This window comes from Cryptomeria japonica, chromosome 6, assembly GCF_030272615.1.
Source record: "Cryptomeria japonica chromosome 6, Sugi_1.0, whole genome shotgun sequence".
NCBI lineage: Eukaryota > Viridiplantae > Streptophyta > Pinopsida > Cupressales > Cupressaceae > Cryptomeria > Cryptomeria japonica.
The window spans coordinates 328,639,552-328,657,652 of NC_081410.1; the positions used below are offsets into that span (position 1 = coordinate 328,639,552).

At 40.0% G+C, this 18,101-nt stretch overlaps 1 protein-coding gene across 1 annotated transcript in view; it reads left to right on the plus strand.

Annotated features, from left to right (window-relative positions):
- The first annotated feature begins 301 nt into the window (after positions 1-301).
- LOC131044178 (uncharacterized) overlaps positions 302-18,101 on the plus strand; it is a 117,443-nt gene continuing 99,643 nt past the window's right edge. The window contains exon 1 of the mRNA XM_057977454.2: positions 302-1,024. Coding sequence (XP_057833437.1) covers positions 586-1,024 — 439 coding nt within the window. The 5' untranslated portion in view covers positions 302-585. The remainder of the gene's footprint in view (positions 1,025-18,101) is intronic.

Sequence of the window (18,101 nt, forward strand, 5' to 3'; positions counted from 1 at the left end):
TTGAAGGTGGCAGTGAGAGTTTTTGGCGGAGAAGGTGAACGTTTGGGTGTGAACGTGGTTAATTGCCACGCGGCAACACCATTCCATATAGATGAAAATCGTAGCAAGTTTCAAGTATGGGCCTGACCACTATCCGATCGACGCCCTGAAGTGGCATAATTTTGACAACATAGACGACTTGTAATGAGACATGTGGCAGAATGCCTAATCAGCGTCTAAGATTTTAATTTGGGGTAGCCAACTTAGCAATCTACCTAACCAGCGATCAAAATTGATCTCCGGATCCGAAGTAGTGGCTCCTCTCCCCTAACGTAAAGCACTTTGGGTTCTTGTAGTGCTTCGTGCGGGATCACTTAATATCATACACTTCTAATAAAAGTCCCCGATGAAAAAATCGGCACACTATGCCTTAATGGAGAAGGTGCCCTGAAAATATAGTGGCACAAGATTCTCCAATGCGATCTCACATTTTGAAGACTGTATAAAATCACTCGTAATCTCTTGTTACAATCTGGTTATGTTTATTGCAGAGGCAGAATGAACAATTTCACAGGAGCGGTCAAGTAGATACGTTCGTTGCTATGTATGTGTTGGAGCGGAAGCCGTTTGCCAAAGCTTGAGGGAAAGGAGAAAGGGGAAATGCACCAGCATAGTAATAATAACTTTAGGCAGGAGGAAGGGCAGAGGAAGGGAGACGGATGGAGAGCAGAGCATCAAGTAGCAGCACCAGGAGGAGGAATGGGCCTGGGCTTGGGTTTGGGCTATGGTCCAATGGGCGGGGCACAGTTTGGATGGGGTTACGGCTACCCCATGCCCCTTTTTACGGCAGCGGCAGGGGCAGGGGCAGTGTTGAGGGCGCCTGTGTGGGGACAGGGAATGGGGATGGCACGGCCAAGACCAACATTTACATTTGGTATGCACTACAATAACAACAGCAGCTACTCAAAAAGAGCACAAGGAGGCCCAGGGGCAACGCAGTCTCATGACTACAGGCCAGGAGGAGGTTATGGAGGCCGTCGTACAGGTTACTCTCTTTCTTTTTTCCCCTTCCTGTTAAATTACTTGTGAACATAAGGTTTTTGATTTTCACATTCTATGTAATTGAGTTGGAAATGCTGTTAAAATACTCTGTTTTGTTTGTGTCAATATTTCACATCACACTTGTAATCCAAATATGGTGGATATTATGATATCGAGAATGCTTTGTCAGTCCACCGTCTGGAAATGCGTTTAAACTACAGATTTTTTTACCTTATTTTCAGAAAATAAAAAAGTGGATGAGGAAAATTACGAAATATGCTTTTGAATTATTATTAACAGATGGCAAATAAATAGTTAAAGCCTCAATTCAACTTTTTGTGACGGTACAGTAGCTTAAAAGACAGGTTTTCAAAAATTGGTTTTTTCTACTATATTCACTATGTCACAGTTACTCTTGATTTTTTTTCGAGCAACGCTGAATAACATTCTATTCATTTATCGTTTAATTATTATAATTTATTTGAGTATGCAATTTACTATTTTTTTCAATAAACTGTTGCTTTTTCTGCACTTGTGGTGCACCGTATAAAATGTTCTGTACGAAAGTTGCTACCTTGCAACATTTGACCAACTATTTGTCTCACTCATCTATTTTTGTCCCAACTTGGTCCCAATGGGCTTGAACTACTCTCTCTTGTTATGGTAGTGCTTTGTCACAAAATGATAATTGTTCTATATTTCCGTCTGTCTTCTATGGGCCTAACCATATCATAACCTAGAAAGTAGGGGTGGATATTTAGGGTACTAGTATTTAAACGTTGAATTCGTGCAGTGAAAATGTTGTTTGAAGAACTTAGAAAGGAGACTCCAAATGAAATTACAAAAAAATTACAAAAGGAATGTGTTTTGAAGTCAAATCATTCATAGAAAAATATATGGAGAGTTATTCTACCTTGCTGAGCAACAGCATATATGGTTTGTCTGTTTAAACACACAAGAGTGACATCGTATGCTCCAACTTCAACATTTGAAACAACAAATGTATGCACATGTAAAAAAGACTGCTGGGTTGTGTAAACTGTAGCTGGGGACTGGAGAAGAACATCAGAGAATTTTTGATCAAAAAATCATCATTAATGCAACTAAGAAAAGTACAATCTTTCTCATTCTTAACCTTTATTACATATTTATGAGACTTGGACTCAGCACAGACTCGGGAAGCTGATTTCTGACCTGGACTTGAACTTGCATTCAATGTAATATCCCTTTTTTGGGAGTGCCCTAGTTTTTGCCCTATTTTACTATTCTTAGTCAATAAGGGAGGGTTAGAGGGGGAGTACCTTTATCTTCTTAAAGGGAAAAACAGTTTGCTTGCCCTTTTATGTATTTCAATTCTGCTGGAGTATTCTTCCTTTCTTTGATTCTTATTCCTTCAGGTTTTTGTGCAGATTCATTCTCTGCATATATACTTATTTATGAATATCTGATCTTATTAGATTTTGTCCTTCCTTTAGTTAATCGCTGGATATATTTTCCAATCTGGATTGCCCCCTCTTCCTTGAATGCTGATCTGTTTTATATACCCTTCAAGGGGAAGTGAAAGGTTGTGTCTTTAACCATGGTCACCACCTTCTCAAGTATGGTGTCTCTTCAAACTATCCCGATGCCTCTTCCTTAGAAATAAGTAATGTTTTATGTTTCTCCTTAAGCAAATCATTGACTAATCAACCAGTCAATGTTTATTAATATATTAATGTTTATTGATGTAAATGAAAAAACTATTCGCTGCCTTTTGTTAACCTTTATTACTGTCATTGTAGCATTTTTATCGCTACCTTAATATTAATCACAATCGTTGTTTTTTCTTTACTCCTGTTGCCCATTGATAATTCTTACTTATATGGCTGGGCCATGACACCACGTATCCCTTTTAATTATTTTGTCTTTTAGTATGTTTTGTCTTCTAGTGTATTTCAAATTTCAGGGGTATTACAGTCCGCCTTGCCCAAGATTGCTTGTCCTCAAGCAATTAAAAATTGGGATGAGCATGGAGGGAGTGTTCAAGATGACTCCACTATGATATTATCACATTTTGCAGATTTGAACTAAGGCATATTGTTGATGTGTTTTTTATGCACATGCAAACATAGAATAAAATACCAAGGTATCTTATCTCTCAAATGCTGAAGATTAGCTTAAGGATCACTTGAGAAGACTCCAAGGTTCATGAATGTAAGGTCACTACGTGTGGATAAGCTTTGTTGGTTGATGTGATTATGCTGGAATCACAAGGGGACTTACATTTGAATGCCCGAATGCTTGATTTGTTGGAACTTTGGTCTTATTTACTCAGTTGGAAGATAAAAAAGAGCAAAAGAGATGGGGTTTGAGAAGTCTACGCTACTCCTAAAGCCTAGAATGTAAGAAGATGGAATCCTACTGGGCAAGGTCTCACCATCAACCTGAGCAATTTGACACAAGCTCAATGCAATCTGTTGAAGTTATAGCTGCGATAGAGATCCAAGATGCAACATCTCTTATTTATCTTGTGGATGTCGATGAAATATTTTTGTGGCTGTCGGTGACTCTTCCTCTCCACAATAGAGTCTCTTCACTTCTCTACCGGTGACTCTTCATGTCTATGTGGTTGTCGGTGACACTTCATGTCCATGTGGCTGTTGATGTCTTTTCCTCTTCCTTTGTGGAGTCTCTTCACTTGCAATTCCGATTCTTTATATTCATTGCTCTTCTTCTTCGGCAAATGGATAGATATATATTGTTGGCTTCTCTCGTTTGTCTTGTAGCAAGTTGAGAACGTTGTGTATGTAGTCTGTCAATTCATTATATGTTTTTTTGTATTCAGTGATTTCAGACTTGTGAAGGTTTATAGAATGTATACGAGATGCATCTTTTGACTTCATTGTCATGATTGATTTGTAGACAATCAATCTTATCTTATTGTGATTGATAGTAATATGAAACTATCAACAGTTGTATTCATTTTCAGAGATATAATAAAGATCATATTTGTGTGGGCTGGGTTTTTCACCCTCAGGTGGAGGGTTTTCCTTGGATAAGTCTTTTGTGTCCTTGTTATTCTTAAATTTTGTGATTTCTTTTATATATTCTGGTTTAAATTTAACAGAATCTTCCAAGGACATTTCAAAGATTTTCAAATCATTACCATCAAACATTGCTCACCATTCAAGTTAACGCATAAACAATGGATGCATAACAATTTGAAGATAAGCTCATATCATTCCAGTTGACCATGCAAGGAACAGTTACAATCAGTAAGAGGCTAGTGGTATGGACTAGGTGGATTCCACATGAATACATTCAACAAATTCTTCCATTCAATCTAATTTATTTATCATCTAACATGAAGATCCAACAAGAAACCACACACATTGTAAAAAAAACAACACACTTCAACATAACTTCAATGAAAATGGAGTTCATTTACAACTTAGGCAACAATTTCTGCCTTCTCCTCCTACTTTACTCTAATTGCTATTCTATCTTAGTTCTATTCACTATTCACTACTCTATTCACTATTAGCTAACTATTTGCAGACTATTAACCTTTACAAATGAAGAGCTTGAGCCTTTTATAATGCTCTCAATACAATTCAATGGCTCAAATCCTTTTGAAATCAATGGCCGAGATTTTACAATGAAAACCCTAATTAGGGTTTGTTACAACAAACTCAGTTCGGCCAATGAAATAATTACAACACTTTGGCATGACCAATAGATAACAAGGGTAGGTGCCTTGGAGTTTGTGCCATCACTGGTGAGTCAAGCACATTGAATCAAGACATGCTGATGTGGAACTTCTTTGATTGGTGGGTGATTATTGAGACGATGACTAGGATTCTACCTTTATCTTGCACTTGTAGGCTCGATAGATCATCATGAAGGAATATTTCTTGATGCTCACCATTATCCAGCTTCTGTGATGATGATGGTGATCTTCTAACTTTGATTAACTCTTCTGAAAATATGTTCTTGAGAACTTCAATCATAGATGTGCAAGGTGTAGATCTTAGTTTTGATGATAATGCCTTGGAACGAATTCTTGATGTCACCACTGCCTTTCTCCTTTGAAATTTGTTCTCTTGTGACTTCCTTCATGTTGTTGATGTTGTAGATCATTTCTTCATGCAAGTGAATGCTTCTTGTTTGATCTCCTTATTTCTTTCTTCATCTCCTGCAAAACAAACAAGCAAGTATCAAATACACTTAATATGTAAGTTTAATGAGAGCATATAAAGAGAATTCGCCCTCATGAAGGGAGACTTGAAGTTGTTTTTTGCTCTTAAAGAGGAGCTTTTGAAGTTTACTCCACTCTGTTCATTCATGAAGTTCACTCTTGTATGCTAGAAGGTGAAATTAGCTCCCCTCCTTGAATTCATGAAGTTTGTTCATGTTGTTGAGTTTGAGAAATTTGCTCATTCATGCTAATTCATGAAGTTGAGATTTGCTCATGTAGGTTTGAACATGAAGTTGAGATTCATTTATGTATGTTTGAAGATGAATATTGCTCTAGATGGTGTGCACGTGAAGCTTGTTTCAATCACCTTGCTTATTAAGTTCTCAACTCATGAAATTCGCTCCAATCTTCCAACTCGTGAAGTTTGCTCTTGAACGTTTGAACATGAAGTAAATGCTATCAAATTTTCTTCATTCCTCTATGAATTTCACTTTGCTCTTTCAAGTCCCCTTCACTCCTCTACTTTCATTATGAAGAAGTCCGCTCATGTCCTCCAATTCATGAAATTCGCTCATGCTGTTGAGTTTGTTCACATGCTGCTCAAGGTGAAGTCGCTCATCTACTTAGATTCTTGAACTTCACTCATCTTGCTCCCAACATAAAGTTAACCTCTTACTTGCCTTTCATTCAAAATTATTCTCTCTTAGGCATGTTAACGCATCAAATAAGCTTTAGGAAATGATCTATTGGCAGTTTTGTATCTTATTGTGGGTAAGTAATACAACTTCACTCTTCTCCTTCAACTCATGAAGTTCGCTCATGCTGTTGATATTGATTAGATTCCTTGCCTTGCTGATTGAAGTAGCTAGTGAAGTTGATGGGGACTGCTGATCTGCTGATCAAGTTCACTCTAGGAGAAAGGATTGCTTTGAATTGGTGACTAAATGATTGCTTCAAGTCTCCTTATGTAGGTGTCTTAATGAGGAGATGTGTCTTTTTAGGGTGAGGCCGACTTGCTTTGATTAAAATAACAAATCATCATTTCAAGCTGGCCGACTCAGTTCTTTAGGTTTGAATTTCACTTAGAGGTTAATTGATCTTTTAAGTACAAGTTGGAATTCTCTCATCCACCTTGATCCACGAATTTCGTTCCATTTCCCTAACTCATGAAGTGCATCTTGTATAAAGTTTGCTCCAAAAGGCTGAGTTATGAAGTTCGCTCCTAACCTTGAATTCATGAAGTAGGAATTTCGCTCCTCTTGCTCATGTCATGAAGTACAAATTTCACTTCACTTGCTCAACTCATGAAGTTCGCTTGAGATCATCAACTCATGAAGTGGTGTGCACACAAAGGCTTACTTCAATTGCCTTACTTTCTAAGCTTGCTGGTCTTTCCCAAATGTGAAATCCGCTCCAAATCTCTCAAACCTGAAGTTCGCTCCAATTCTTTAACTCATGAAGTTGTTACAAATGTGAAGTTCGCTCCAATACTCCAACTCATGAAGTTGCTCCAAGTGTGGAATTCACTCCAATATGCAAAGTCATGAAGTTCGCTCCAAGAAGGCAAGTCCTGAAGTAGGAAATTTGCTGCAAATGCTGAACGCATGAAGTCGCTCCAAATCTCCAACTCGTGAAGTAGGAAATTCGCTCCAAATTGTCAACTTATGAAGTCACTCCATATCTCCAACTCGTGAAGTCGCTTCATTTAACATGTTCATAAAATTCGCTCATCCTTTCATATTTGTGAAGTGCTGAAGTGCGCTCATCTGTTTCAGTTTGTGAAGTTATCTCCAAATTGGATCAGCTCGAGGTAAATGTTCTCACACCCTTCGCTCTTCCACTTCCAAACATAAAATTCACTCCTTCAATGCAATCTCGCTCCTATCAGCTACCACATGAAGTTCACTCCAACTTGCTCGCTCATGAAGTTTGGCTCCAATTTGTGAAATCATGAAGTTCGCTCTCATCTCCAAGCACATGAAGTTTGCTTTCAACTCAAAATCAGATCTGCTCAAGATAAAGACTCGCACATCTTCCTTGGGCATGTGAAAGAAATTTGCTTCCACTTAGGAATTCATGAAGTAAAAAATTCGCTCCATTTTTTCAATTCCTGAAGTGAATTTCTCATGAAGATTGCTCAAATTCAGAAGCAAAGGAAATGATTTTCAAGAGGAGATCGCTAAAATTTACCATTCCAGCAACTTTTTATCAAAATCTCCATTAATTCGATCCCCTTAAATGGCTATCTCTAGCCTGCTCTCATCAACACTTTCCTTGATTCCATCTTCTGTTCAGCCCTTATGCCAATTGTTCATGTCTATGAGCAAAGGAAAAGGTTGTATTTGCATCAAAGCAAAGAAACCTTTCAAGAATCTTAATCGGCATTTACACCTTCAATTGCCTTCACCAAACAGATCAGGTTATTGAATTTTGTTTGCATAGGACAAAAAGTGCCCAACATATCACTTATATCCTCTAGCATTAATTCTCTGATTGAGAATCGATGATTTTACCAAGACTGGTCGGTATTTTGTGTTCATCTGTACAGAACCTAAGCATTCTTATCCTTACATAAACAAAATCTTCACTCCCAGATAGGTGATCAGAGCTTCATTTGTATTTGAGGATTTGATCAATCAAATTTTGCTTGTCTTCATCTTTCGAATACTCCTTGATTTGGGGTTGCTGCCTTTATCTCCTGCAATTTCAACACTTTAGTTATAGTATCAACATTGAAAGCAAAAAATGAAGGGTAATTAGATTCTGGAAATCAGAGAATTAATATAAAATCTGATAACTATTCTTATTTCCAGCCTTGACTCATACGATATCCCTTTATTAAACTCAGATTTTACTTGATAGTGACCATGCTAGCACAATTTCATCAACACCAGAAACATAATCTGATAATTAAAGCCCAGAAGCAAATCATCCTCAGGCCATTATAATGTTCAAGACTCAACATATGTCTGATCCCAAACCTTAAAGCTTGATCAAATCTTTCTCTGCTTTCTGTTTTCTCTTCTTATGATCTGATAGGCAGATATTCGTCCTTTGTTTAGGCCTGCAATACTGGCTTCAATGCTTGGCAAGAACCCCTTTTATATCTGATTTTGCCTTATGTGGAATTAAATATCCAGTATTTTATTTATGTGAGACATCTTTGCTCAAAGGCCAGCTCCCTATCTTTTTAGAGCCACACCTTGCCTTATGGTTCAACGTGGACTAAAGGGGTTTAGGCATGTGATGAGGATGGTGAGGTGGATGCTCTCCCTTTTAAAAATTAAAAATAAAATGTCTTGAAAACTTTTTCCTTCACCTTAGAGTTTGGTGGGGCCCAATCAAGGCTACGGTGGTAAAGGAAGTTAAAGGAAATACTATGCCTTAAAATAAGCTTTTAAAATCTCCATTTCAGATTTTGTGGGGCCCAGCAGGAGAGTCCTTAGAAATCTTATTTAATTCTCCATTTTGAGGTTAAAGTGGGGCCCAACATGTGATGTGATACGGTGGAGAGAAATAAGAGGGGGGAGTGGTAGGAAATGTTAAGGGTAGCTGCTACATGGAGAAAGAGGGGAATGGGATGTTGGAGGAAAGGGGGACATAAGGGATATAAATGATGGAAGTAGGAGATACGTGGGGTTAGGAGGTATAAGGGGTAGTGGATGGAGTTAGGGGAGGTTGGGGAGTAAAATGTAACGGGAGGTATAAGGGGGTAATGAAAGGGTAGAGGGGTGTAGGTTATAATGGGATGGGGTTTAGGCTAAGGGAAGGAAGGTGAGTGTATAGGTGAAGGTAGGTGTTGGTGTCTGTTTTATCATCTACCAAACATTAGGATAGGATACCCGAAGGTATTCTATCCTCTCCTGAAAAATCACTACTGATTCCAAGGTCTATATGTGTGAACAAGCGACTTTAGTGGAATAGCTTCTTGGGTAGTGTATGCTGAAATTTTCAAGGGGGACTTACGTTTGACAAGTATTCTTGAATTGCTGGACTTAGATGGATATAGCAATTTAGGCTCTTCTTTCTTTTTTTTTTGGGATTTTTTGGGATTTAGACTTTCAAAAGAAAGGGAAAAAGAGATAGGGTTTAGGAAGGCTAATCTAATCCTACAAATTCTGGAGACGGTATCAACTGGGTGCTCTCGAGAAACCAAACCTTGCTTTGCCACACTAGGGACAACTACACAAGGCCGGTGCAATCTTCAATGGGTTGTGCTTATGATCGAGATCTTGGGATGCACAGGGGATGGGCTCAGACTAACTTTGCACGGTAGAATGGAAATCATCCATTTACCAAAAGTATGAGCGGAAATACACCATTAATTGATACTTATCAAATCCTTCATTCAAATTAATAACAATGAAAGCAAATCTAAATTATTTCTAACTAAGTGTTGAGGCAATTGAAACCATGCAAATCATTCAAATAATAGAGATTACAAAGCAGCGCACATGCAATATATTATCTGGAAATGACCTTAAGCAACAATACATCAAAAACCTCACCCTTTTCAAATGAGAGGAGGCAACCTTATATAGTTTCTCAAAAATAAATGAATGGCCGAGATCAAACAGGGATCAAGGGCCAAGATTGAAAGTCCTAAACCCCTAATTAGGGTTTCCCGAAATACTATCAATTCAAGCAAATGAAAGAGTGACAAGTGGCGCAGCTGCTAATTTTACTGAGGTGAGTGGCGACTTTCCTCTTCCAGAGATTCAACGTATCTGGACACCACGAGCTTGACCTCCTCCATGGTGACACTTGGCAAACCGCCAATCTGGAAGTCGATGAGATCCACATCGTCGGCGCATGTGGCAAGGATGCCTTCCCATTCCACTACTTGGGTGAGGAAGTTGTCATCGATGGAGAGGAAGTTTGCAATCTTCGAAAGATCGCCTTTGTTAATCATCCTTGAATCTTGGAAGAAGCTTGTCTGAATCCTGGCTCTCAGGTTCTCTGCTTGTAAATGCTTCTCCCTTAGGCTTTCCTTCTGCCAGATCTCTGACGCCACACGGAATACCTTGCCCAGGATCTCTCTAACCCTTGCCTTTGTCTCAAAACACTTGGTCTCGGATTTCTTCAGAACCTCAATCCGAGTGACCAGAGCATAGTACCACGTGCCGAAGTCGTACCTGTCTCCTGTCTGTATGATGCCTGCATCCACTAAGCTCTTCTTTGACATGCCTCGGATAACCTTCAGGTGAGGGAGTATTTCATTCTGAATTTCATCCACTTCTTCCCAATTGGATGATAGATCCTGGATACGATCAATCAACAAAGAAGTTGCCTCATGTGCTGATACTAAGTTTTCTACCAGGGTGTCAGCACGTATCATAACGTCTGAAATCCACTCCTTTTCTTGAGTGTATGATCCCTTCATCTCATCATAGTCCTTCATTGATCCCTGCTGAAGAGGCTGTGGTGGAGTAGCTGGGACTTCATGGTTGAGCGGGCATGTAAGATGGGGAACATACTTCCTCCACTGCTGGTTCTCTTCTTCCACTTTCTTCCTCTTTTCTTTCTCATGAGCCAACCTTGTCTTTAGAACATTACAGGGGTCGTCAAAATATTGGATCTCCTGGTCCTGGGTAGGCTTACCCATCTCTATGGTGGTAATCTTGTAGTCATCTGCGGTGACATTGCCCCTAGTCTTCCCTTCTTTGGGCACTGCTATCTGGATTGTCCTGAATCCGGCACTGTCTCTCTGAATCAGGGAGAACTTCCTGGCTGGTTTGGGCGGTTTAGCTATGGTGGGTTCGTTCACCTTCTCCAGGAATGCTGCGGTAACCTCCTCGGTTAAGTGGACATCCTTGGGAACCTTGGCCTTTATCCTTGCTCTTAGCCAATCAGGAATGGTTGATTGTTCTACAGTGTTCCGATCAAACTCATCGTCTGCTTCTCCTGGGTTCGTTGGTATGCCATCCAAGAAGATTGTAGGGGCTTCATCCTGCCTCCTGTCTGGAGTTCGGAAGACCTTCTCCACCACTTCCTCAATTGGCTGGGAAAGCACTCTTACTTCATCATCACTCACTTAGATGTTCATCTCTTGTTCCCCAATCGTACTCTGATCAGGCGCAATGGAAGCAGCACTTAGGATGGAGTGACTTTTGTTGGATTCTCTTCTCTCAACTACAACCCTTTTCCCTGTGCCCTTTGTGGAGCTTCCACCCAACTCCTTTCTCTTTCGAGATCCAACACTTTCTTTATTCCGAGCATCACTGGCGGAGGTACAAGGATGGACGGACAGAGTATCATCTACTCCCATTAATTCATAAGTTAGAACCACACCTTTGGCCTTCAACTGTTTTGTCTTTTCAGACGCCCACCACCTTGAGTACTCAACCACCGACCTCATGAGGTCTGCTAGATCTGATTTTTCTCCCTCTGTCCAATCTATCAAGACTAAAGGTTCATTCTTCATCTTCTCAAAACCCGGTTGCTGAAGTTCTAGGCTTTCTTCTACTTGATCGACAACTTTGAATACTTCCGTTGCTCTAACCATACTTAAAGGAATTCTTGACCAGAACCTCTTCCGGATCTCGAAACTGTCGGCTGCATTAGCCTAGTAGTCTTCTAGATCCAGTCTGTGCTCAAACGTTGTCCCTTCGATCTTCTTTATCCTATGGAGTGAATCGAAATCCTTTCTTGCCTTGTATTGGTAGAAGGGATGCCAGGCCAGTTCTTTCTTAGCGGTAGCTGCAGCCTGTGATGATGGACATGCTTCCAGCCCATTACCAATTGTAAGTGAGGATGTCCCTGCCTTCTTTTGCTTATCTCTTTGAATCACTATATACTCCTCCAATTGTCTCACAACTTCGAGCAACACCACTCGATTGGTAGGGTAAGCTGGAAGCTTGTATGGAGGACCAGAGAATCCCTGAATTCGGAGGTAAGTGAATTTTGGATATTGGATTTACCAACACCCGAACCGACCGATGAAGTCCATAGACTCTTGAGAGAGCCTCTGGTGCAGGCCACCTTGAAGGGTCCGGGTAATGTGCATCAGGAAGGCATCATTCACCCTTTTGAAATGGAACTTCTCCTCCATATGGAGCTGGGGATAGCAATCATATACCGGAAATTGGTTCTCCTTGTTCCCAACTTCTCCTCTACAAGTGAGACCTCTGTACTTGTAGGTCCTGGCTAAAGAATAGAACAAGTAAGAACTCATGAAGAAAGTCCTATTTGCCTCCAGATTCCTTAGCTGGCTGTCTAAGTTGTCGCTGATCATACGTGTCCAGTCTATTATTTTTACTCCATTGATTATTTCATTAATGAAATAATACATCCAGGGTTCGAATGGAGCTCTCTGAGGATTTCCTATTATTCTATTGAGCAAGACAATCATGTCCCCAATGTCCTCCTTGAAGTATGCTTGCACTAGGCTCTTTCTCTGGAGTTTGGAGGCGCCCTTCCTCGGCTTGTCTAGCCAGGAATGATTAACTATGGCATCATATTCTTCCAGGTGATCATGGTACAGATTGTCAGCTTCGTCCTTGGTCATATATACTGTTTTGTGGTACTCAGGGATCCTGAAGGCCTCTCTGATGGCCTCATCGCTGACATTCGCCAACACTCTTCCATCAGGTGCAACAATATCCTTACTGATGGGGTTGTAGTGTTTGGCACATTCAACTACTAGTTCATTGCACTGCATGGTGGGGAGGAAGCCGACAGTGTGCACGATACCACTCTTCATCATTTTTCCCGCAATGGTGGTAGGCACAAGGTTATCCAGACCAAACATTCGCTTCTTAAACTCCCTCAGATTGATGTGTCCGAGGTTGGTGTCGCTGATGTTCTTCCACTTGGAAGTCATCCTTGACTCTGGAGGAGCATCTTTATCTACCTGGAACTTCATGGTGCTCAAGACCTGCAGATGAATGATGAAAACTTTAAGTTAGAAAATTTCTGTAAAATTTCAAAAAAAAAAACTACAGGGCTGCGAAATGGCTAAGTGCTGGAAAATTTTCCATTTTTCACTCTCATACTTGGCCACAAAAATTGAATTTTCACCTCCAGACCCTCAGCCTTGAGGTCGGTTGAAGTCACCATCAAGTGTCAAAACTTTAAAAAAATTTCATACTTAGCCAAAAAAATTGAATTTTCACCTCCAGACCCTCAGCCTTGAGGTCGGTTGAAGTCACCATCAAGTGTCAAAACTTTAAAAAAAAATCATACTTAGCCAAAAAAAATGATTTTCTTTCTCCAAAATTTTCGAAAAAAATCATTTATTAAATTCTGGAAAATATTCGGAAAATTCACAATTTTAATTTCACCTCTGACTTGGATAGGAGTAAGGCTAGACTTTTCTCCAAGATATTGAGAAAATTCAGAAAAGATGCCTTTCTCCAGAAATCTGTTAAGCCTTCTGCCAAAAATATTATCCCACTTCTAGCAATATCTAGAATTTCCTCCAGATGATCTTCAAACTAACATACTTTACTAAGCTCTCCTTAGTAATTTTGAACTTCTTGGTGTAATAATGAATTTGATAATGAAGTATTTGTAGACAAGGTTTAAGCAAAACCCCTAAAATCATCCAACTCATACTTCTAATTCTAAAAAAACTTTCCATTTTGATTTAAGTTTGAAGATATTCATTAATCCTCCAATATTCCCTTTCAAAAAAACTTTCCATTTTGAATTAATATCTCAATAACCTTTTAATATTCTCTCAAAAACTTTCCATTTTGGATTTATTTTGAGGATTTATTTATTTTTATTTAGATATTTCTTCATTTTGGATTTAATTTTGAAATCTCTGTGGATTTTGTGACATCATGTTGACTTTGTTTGACCTTCCATGTGTAGGTTGATTTTTCGAATTTTATCTCCATTTTTTTCAAATTTTGGCGGACTTTAAACACATCTCCAGGGTATGGTGGACTCTGGCTAGAACTCTTCCTTGGCCTCCATTATAGTGAAATTTTTGGCTAAGGCATTGGGGCGGACTTTGACCCTTGCTCCCACATGACCTCTTCACCTTGGCAGACTTTAGCCTTAGCACCTTCAAGGTCTCCTTCACCTTGGCGGACTTTGGTGTTGACTCCTCCATGGTCTCTCTAGGTGGAGCGGACTTTGGGCCTAGCACCCACATGACCTCCTTGATGGCTCCTTTACCTTTGGCGGGCTTGGGCCTTGACACCTTCATGGTCTCCTTCCTCCTTGGGCGGACTTTGGAGTTACCTCCTTCATGGCCCCTCTTCTTGCTTGGGCGGACTTTGGAGGTTGCTCCCTCATGGCCCCTCTTCTTGCTTGGGCGGACTTTGGAGTTACCTCCTTCATGGCCCCTCTTCTTGCTTTGGGCGGACTTCAAGCCTTGCACCCATGTGACCTCCTTTGATCTTGGGTGGACTTTGGTGTTGACTCCTCCATGGTCTCTCTAGGTGGGGCGGACTTTGGGCCTAGCACCCACATGACCTCCTTGATGGCTCCTTTACCTTTGGTGGGCTTGGGCCTTGACACCTTCATGGTCTCCTTCCTCCTTGGGCGGACTTCAAGCCTTGGCCTCTTCATGGTTGGGTGGACTTTGGAGGTTGCTCCCTCATGACCCCTCTTCTTGCTTGGGTGGACTTTGGAGTTACCTCCTTCATGGCCCCTCTTCTTGCTTTGGGCGGACTTTGAGCCTTGCACCCATGTGACCTCCTTTGATCTTGGGCGGACTTCAACCCTTGCTCCTCCTTGGTCTCCTAAACCTTGGGTGGACTTTAACCCATGCTCTTCCATGACCTCTTTAGGTGGGGCGGACTTTAATCCTTGCTCCTCCATGGTCTCTCTAGGTGGGGCGGACTTCAGGCAAGGCACCCACATGGCCTCCCTAAGGCATGGCGGACTTTGATGAGAGCACCCACACACCCTCCTAAGGCATGGCGGACTTCATGCAAGGCTCCTTCATGGCCTCTTCAACCTTCGTGATGGGGTTTGAACTTGCAGAAACACTTCAAAACCCTTGTTAGCCAGACTTAGAAGAATTTTCAAAGAAATTTCAAAATTTCACAGTTTTATCTAATTTAACCGGATTAACTTGAAATTTGAAATCCGTGCTTAGGTGGATCATCTGAAAAAGCAAAAGGCCTAAAATCTAGGGATTCAGCTTTTTAGGTCAAAACTTGGAATTTTCGAGTTCTGGTCGAGGCTGGTTAGTAGTACAAGTGTAAACCCTAGGTTTGCATCCCGGAAAAAGCAAAATGCCTAAAATCTAGGGATTTAGCTTTTTTAGATCAAAACTTGGAATTTTCGAGTTCCGGTCAAAGCTGGCCAGTAGTACAAGTGTAAACCCTAGGTTTGCATCCCGGAAAAAGCAAAAAGCCTAAAATCTAGGGATTTAGCTTTTTTTGGTCAAAACTTGGAATTTTCGAGATTTGGTCGGAGCTGGTCGATGGTGCAAGTGTAAACCCTAGGTTTGCATCTCGAAAAAGCAAAAAGCAGACATCCCTAACAAATTAGGGAAAACTTTCTAAAAATAGCCATACCGGGTATCGGGCTAAAAAAGCCAAAAACAAAACTTCCTAAAAAATAGGAAAAAGCAAAAAAGCAAACTCTCTAAAAATAGAAAGTTGTCCAAATTCGTCCAAATCAATTGCGATCTTCGTCCTTTGGCCTCTCTAAGCACTCTGGTGGTGTTCACACTTCGGAATCACTTAACTTGCAAAAACTAACTTTCAATCGTCAGGGCCTGAAATGCTCTGAACTGGACAAGGCTTGGTGAAATTGCAGCAAAAGGTCACAGGATACTAACAAAATCCTAGAAAGCTGGAAAAGAGAGGGTCCCCATTTTCGATGGGGCGATGTGTGAAAAAGGTCACAACAGTAGGGAGGTGAATGAGATGGAAGGGGTAATGGAGGTAAAGGTAAAGGTAGTGGTAGGGGTAGGTTAAGGATGTGGGATGGAAGTTAGGAAATATAAGGTAGGTTATGTAGGTGAAGTAGGTTAGGATATGGGGATGGGTGGAAGGAGGGGTAGATGGAGTATAGAAAGGTAGGTGGGTAGAGGATTGTTGTTGTGTATTTTGTACATGACTAAACACAGAATAAAATACCCAGAGGTATCTTATCCTCTCTTGAATAAAGTCTCCGAATGCTGAAGATGTCGCAAAAGGATCAATCGAGATGACTTCAAGGTTTTGCTTTGTAGGATCTCTACTTGTGGATAAGCACCAGTGGTCGTTGTGTTTGCTGTTTCTTCAAGGGGCCTTACGTACTTTCAGAGAAAGCTTGTCCGTGCTACTTCCTTTCAAATGAGGGAACAGGATTTTCCTAATGCTGACAGATTTTCAAAAATATCAAAAGATAAGGGTTTCAAGGAAGAGATACTTAAACTAATCCTAAGAATGACTCAATGAAGGCTAGACTTGATAAGTTTCTACCAATTTCAGTATTGCCAAGAGATTACAACTCTACTGGAATTGATGTGATCTTCTAAGGGGATTCAATAACTTTCAAATCATCAAGGATATAGATACTATCAAGGAGATACATATCAATACTTCTAACGATGATTGAATTGTTAATCGATCTCAATGTTTCCAGTTGACCACACAAGGCGTTCTTACAATCAGTAAGAAGCTAGTGGTTTGGAATGTGAATCTTATCAAAGATCAAGCACAACAATTCGTCCTTCAAACTTAAAATTTAAATGCTATTTCAATTGAAAGTGATTCAAGAAGATAAACAATCATGAAGATAGCCACAAGTATTGCAATAAAATACTATAAATTCAATATTTTATTGATCTCATAACCAAATGGACAACAATTGTTCAAATTTCTCTCTTCACTACTCAATTTTGCTACAACAATAACTTATTTCTTTCCAACTTTCTAACTTTCTTCACTCTAAACTCTCTAACCCCTTAAAATGAAATGAGTGAGGGCTTATATAGCATCCTCAAATATAATGAATGGCTTGGATCAATTCGAGATCAATGGCCAAGATTTTACAATGAAACCCTAATTAGGGTTTGTTACAACAAACTTAATTCTGACCAATGAAATAATTGCATTATTTGGACACATGTCTTCTCTGGAATATTTGACCAATGGATAGCCGGGGTAGGTACATCGAAGTTTGTGCCATCTTTAATGAGTCAGGTACATTGAATCTGAACATGCTGAGGTGGACCAACCCGACTAGAGGAGTGATGATTGGGATGCCACCTTGTCCAACACTTGGTTGATGCTCAATTTGGTGATGCTTTCCTTCAAATGCTGGACTGGAAGATAGATGGAGAAGGTCGTCCTTAATGAAACTGGATTGGAGGAGGTAGTCCTTAATGATGCTGGATTGGAGGAGATCGTCCTTGTCCTGGCTTGATCTTCTTTGATGAGAGTCTGCCAAGTAGTTGATCCTCCGGCTTTGGGGGTCGTCATTTGATGCCTACACAAAAGATTAAAGTTAGTCTTTGAGTATAATATCTTAAAGCATAGGATCTAAGACCTTTCAAGGGAATAATTTAGACATTAATTTGAAAATGACATGATAAATCCAAGAATTATAAATTTTCAAATTAATTATGAATGGAAATCAGATTTTACAAGACTTAGATTTTAAAAGATTGCTATGAAATCAAAATAAGTCTTGAATAAAAACTTCAAAAAAATTGATTCTTCATACCTCTTCTTTGAAAGCTTAACTATCAACCTTGGAAAATGAAGAAAAGGAGATCAAAATTCGCTGGATAAGGACTGAATTTCTGGTCTTCCTTTGGATGAATTACGCCTCAATCAGCCTTCAAAAGAACTTCACCTTCCACTAGCCTCCAAACCTTAGCAAATTCTGAAAGTTAGCCTCCAACTGAGCAAGAAATTCGCACCTCCAATGTGCTCCTCAAATTCGCATTTGAATAATGAATGAATGATTTGCATTTTGTCCACAATACATCTCCCTTATATAGGGCGCT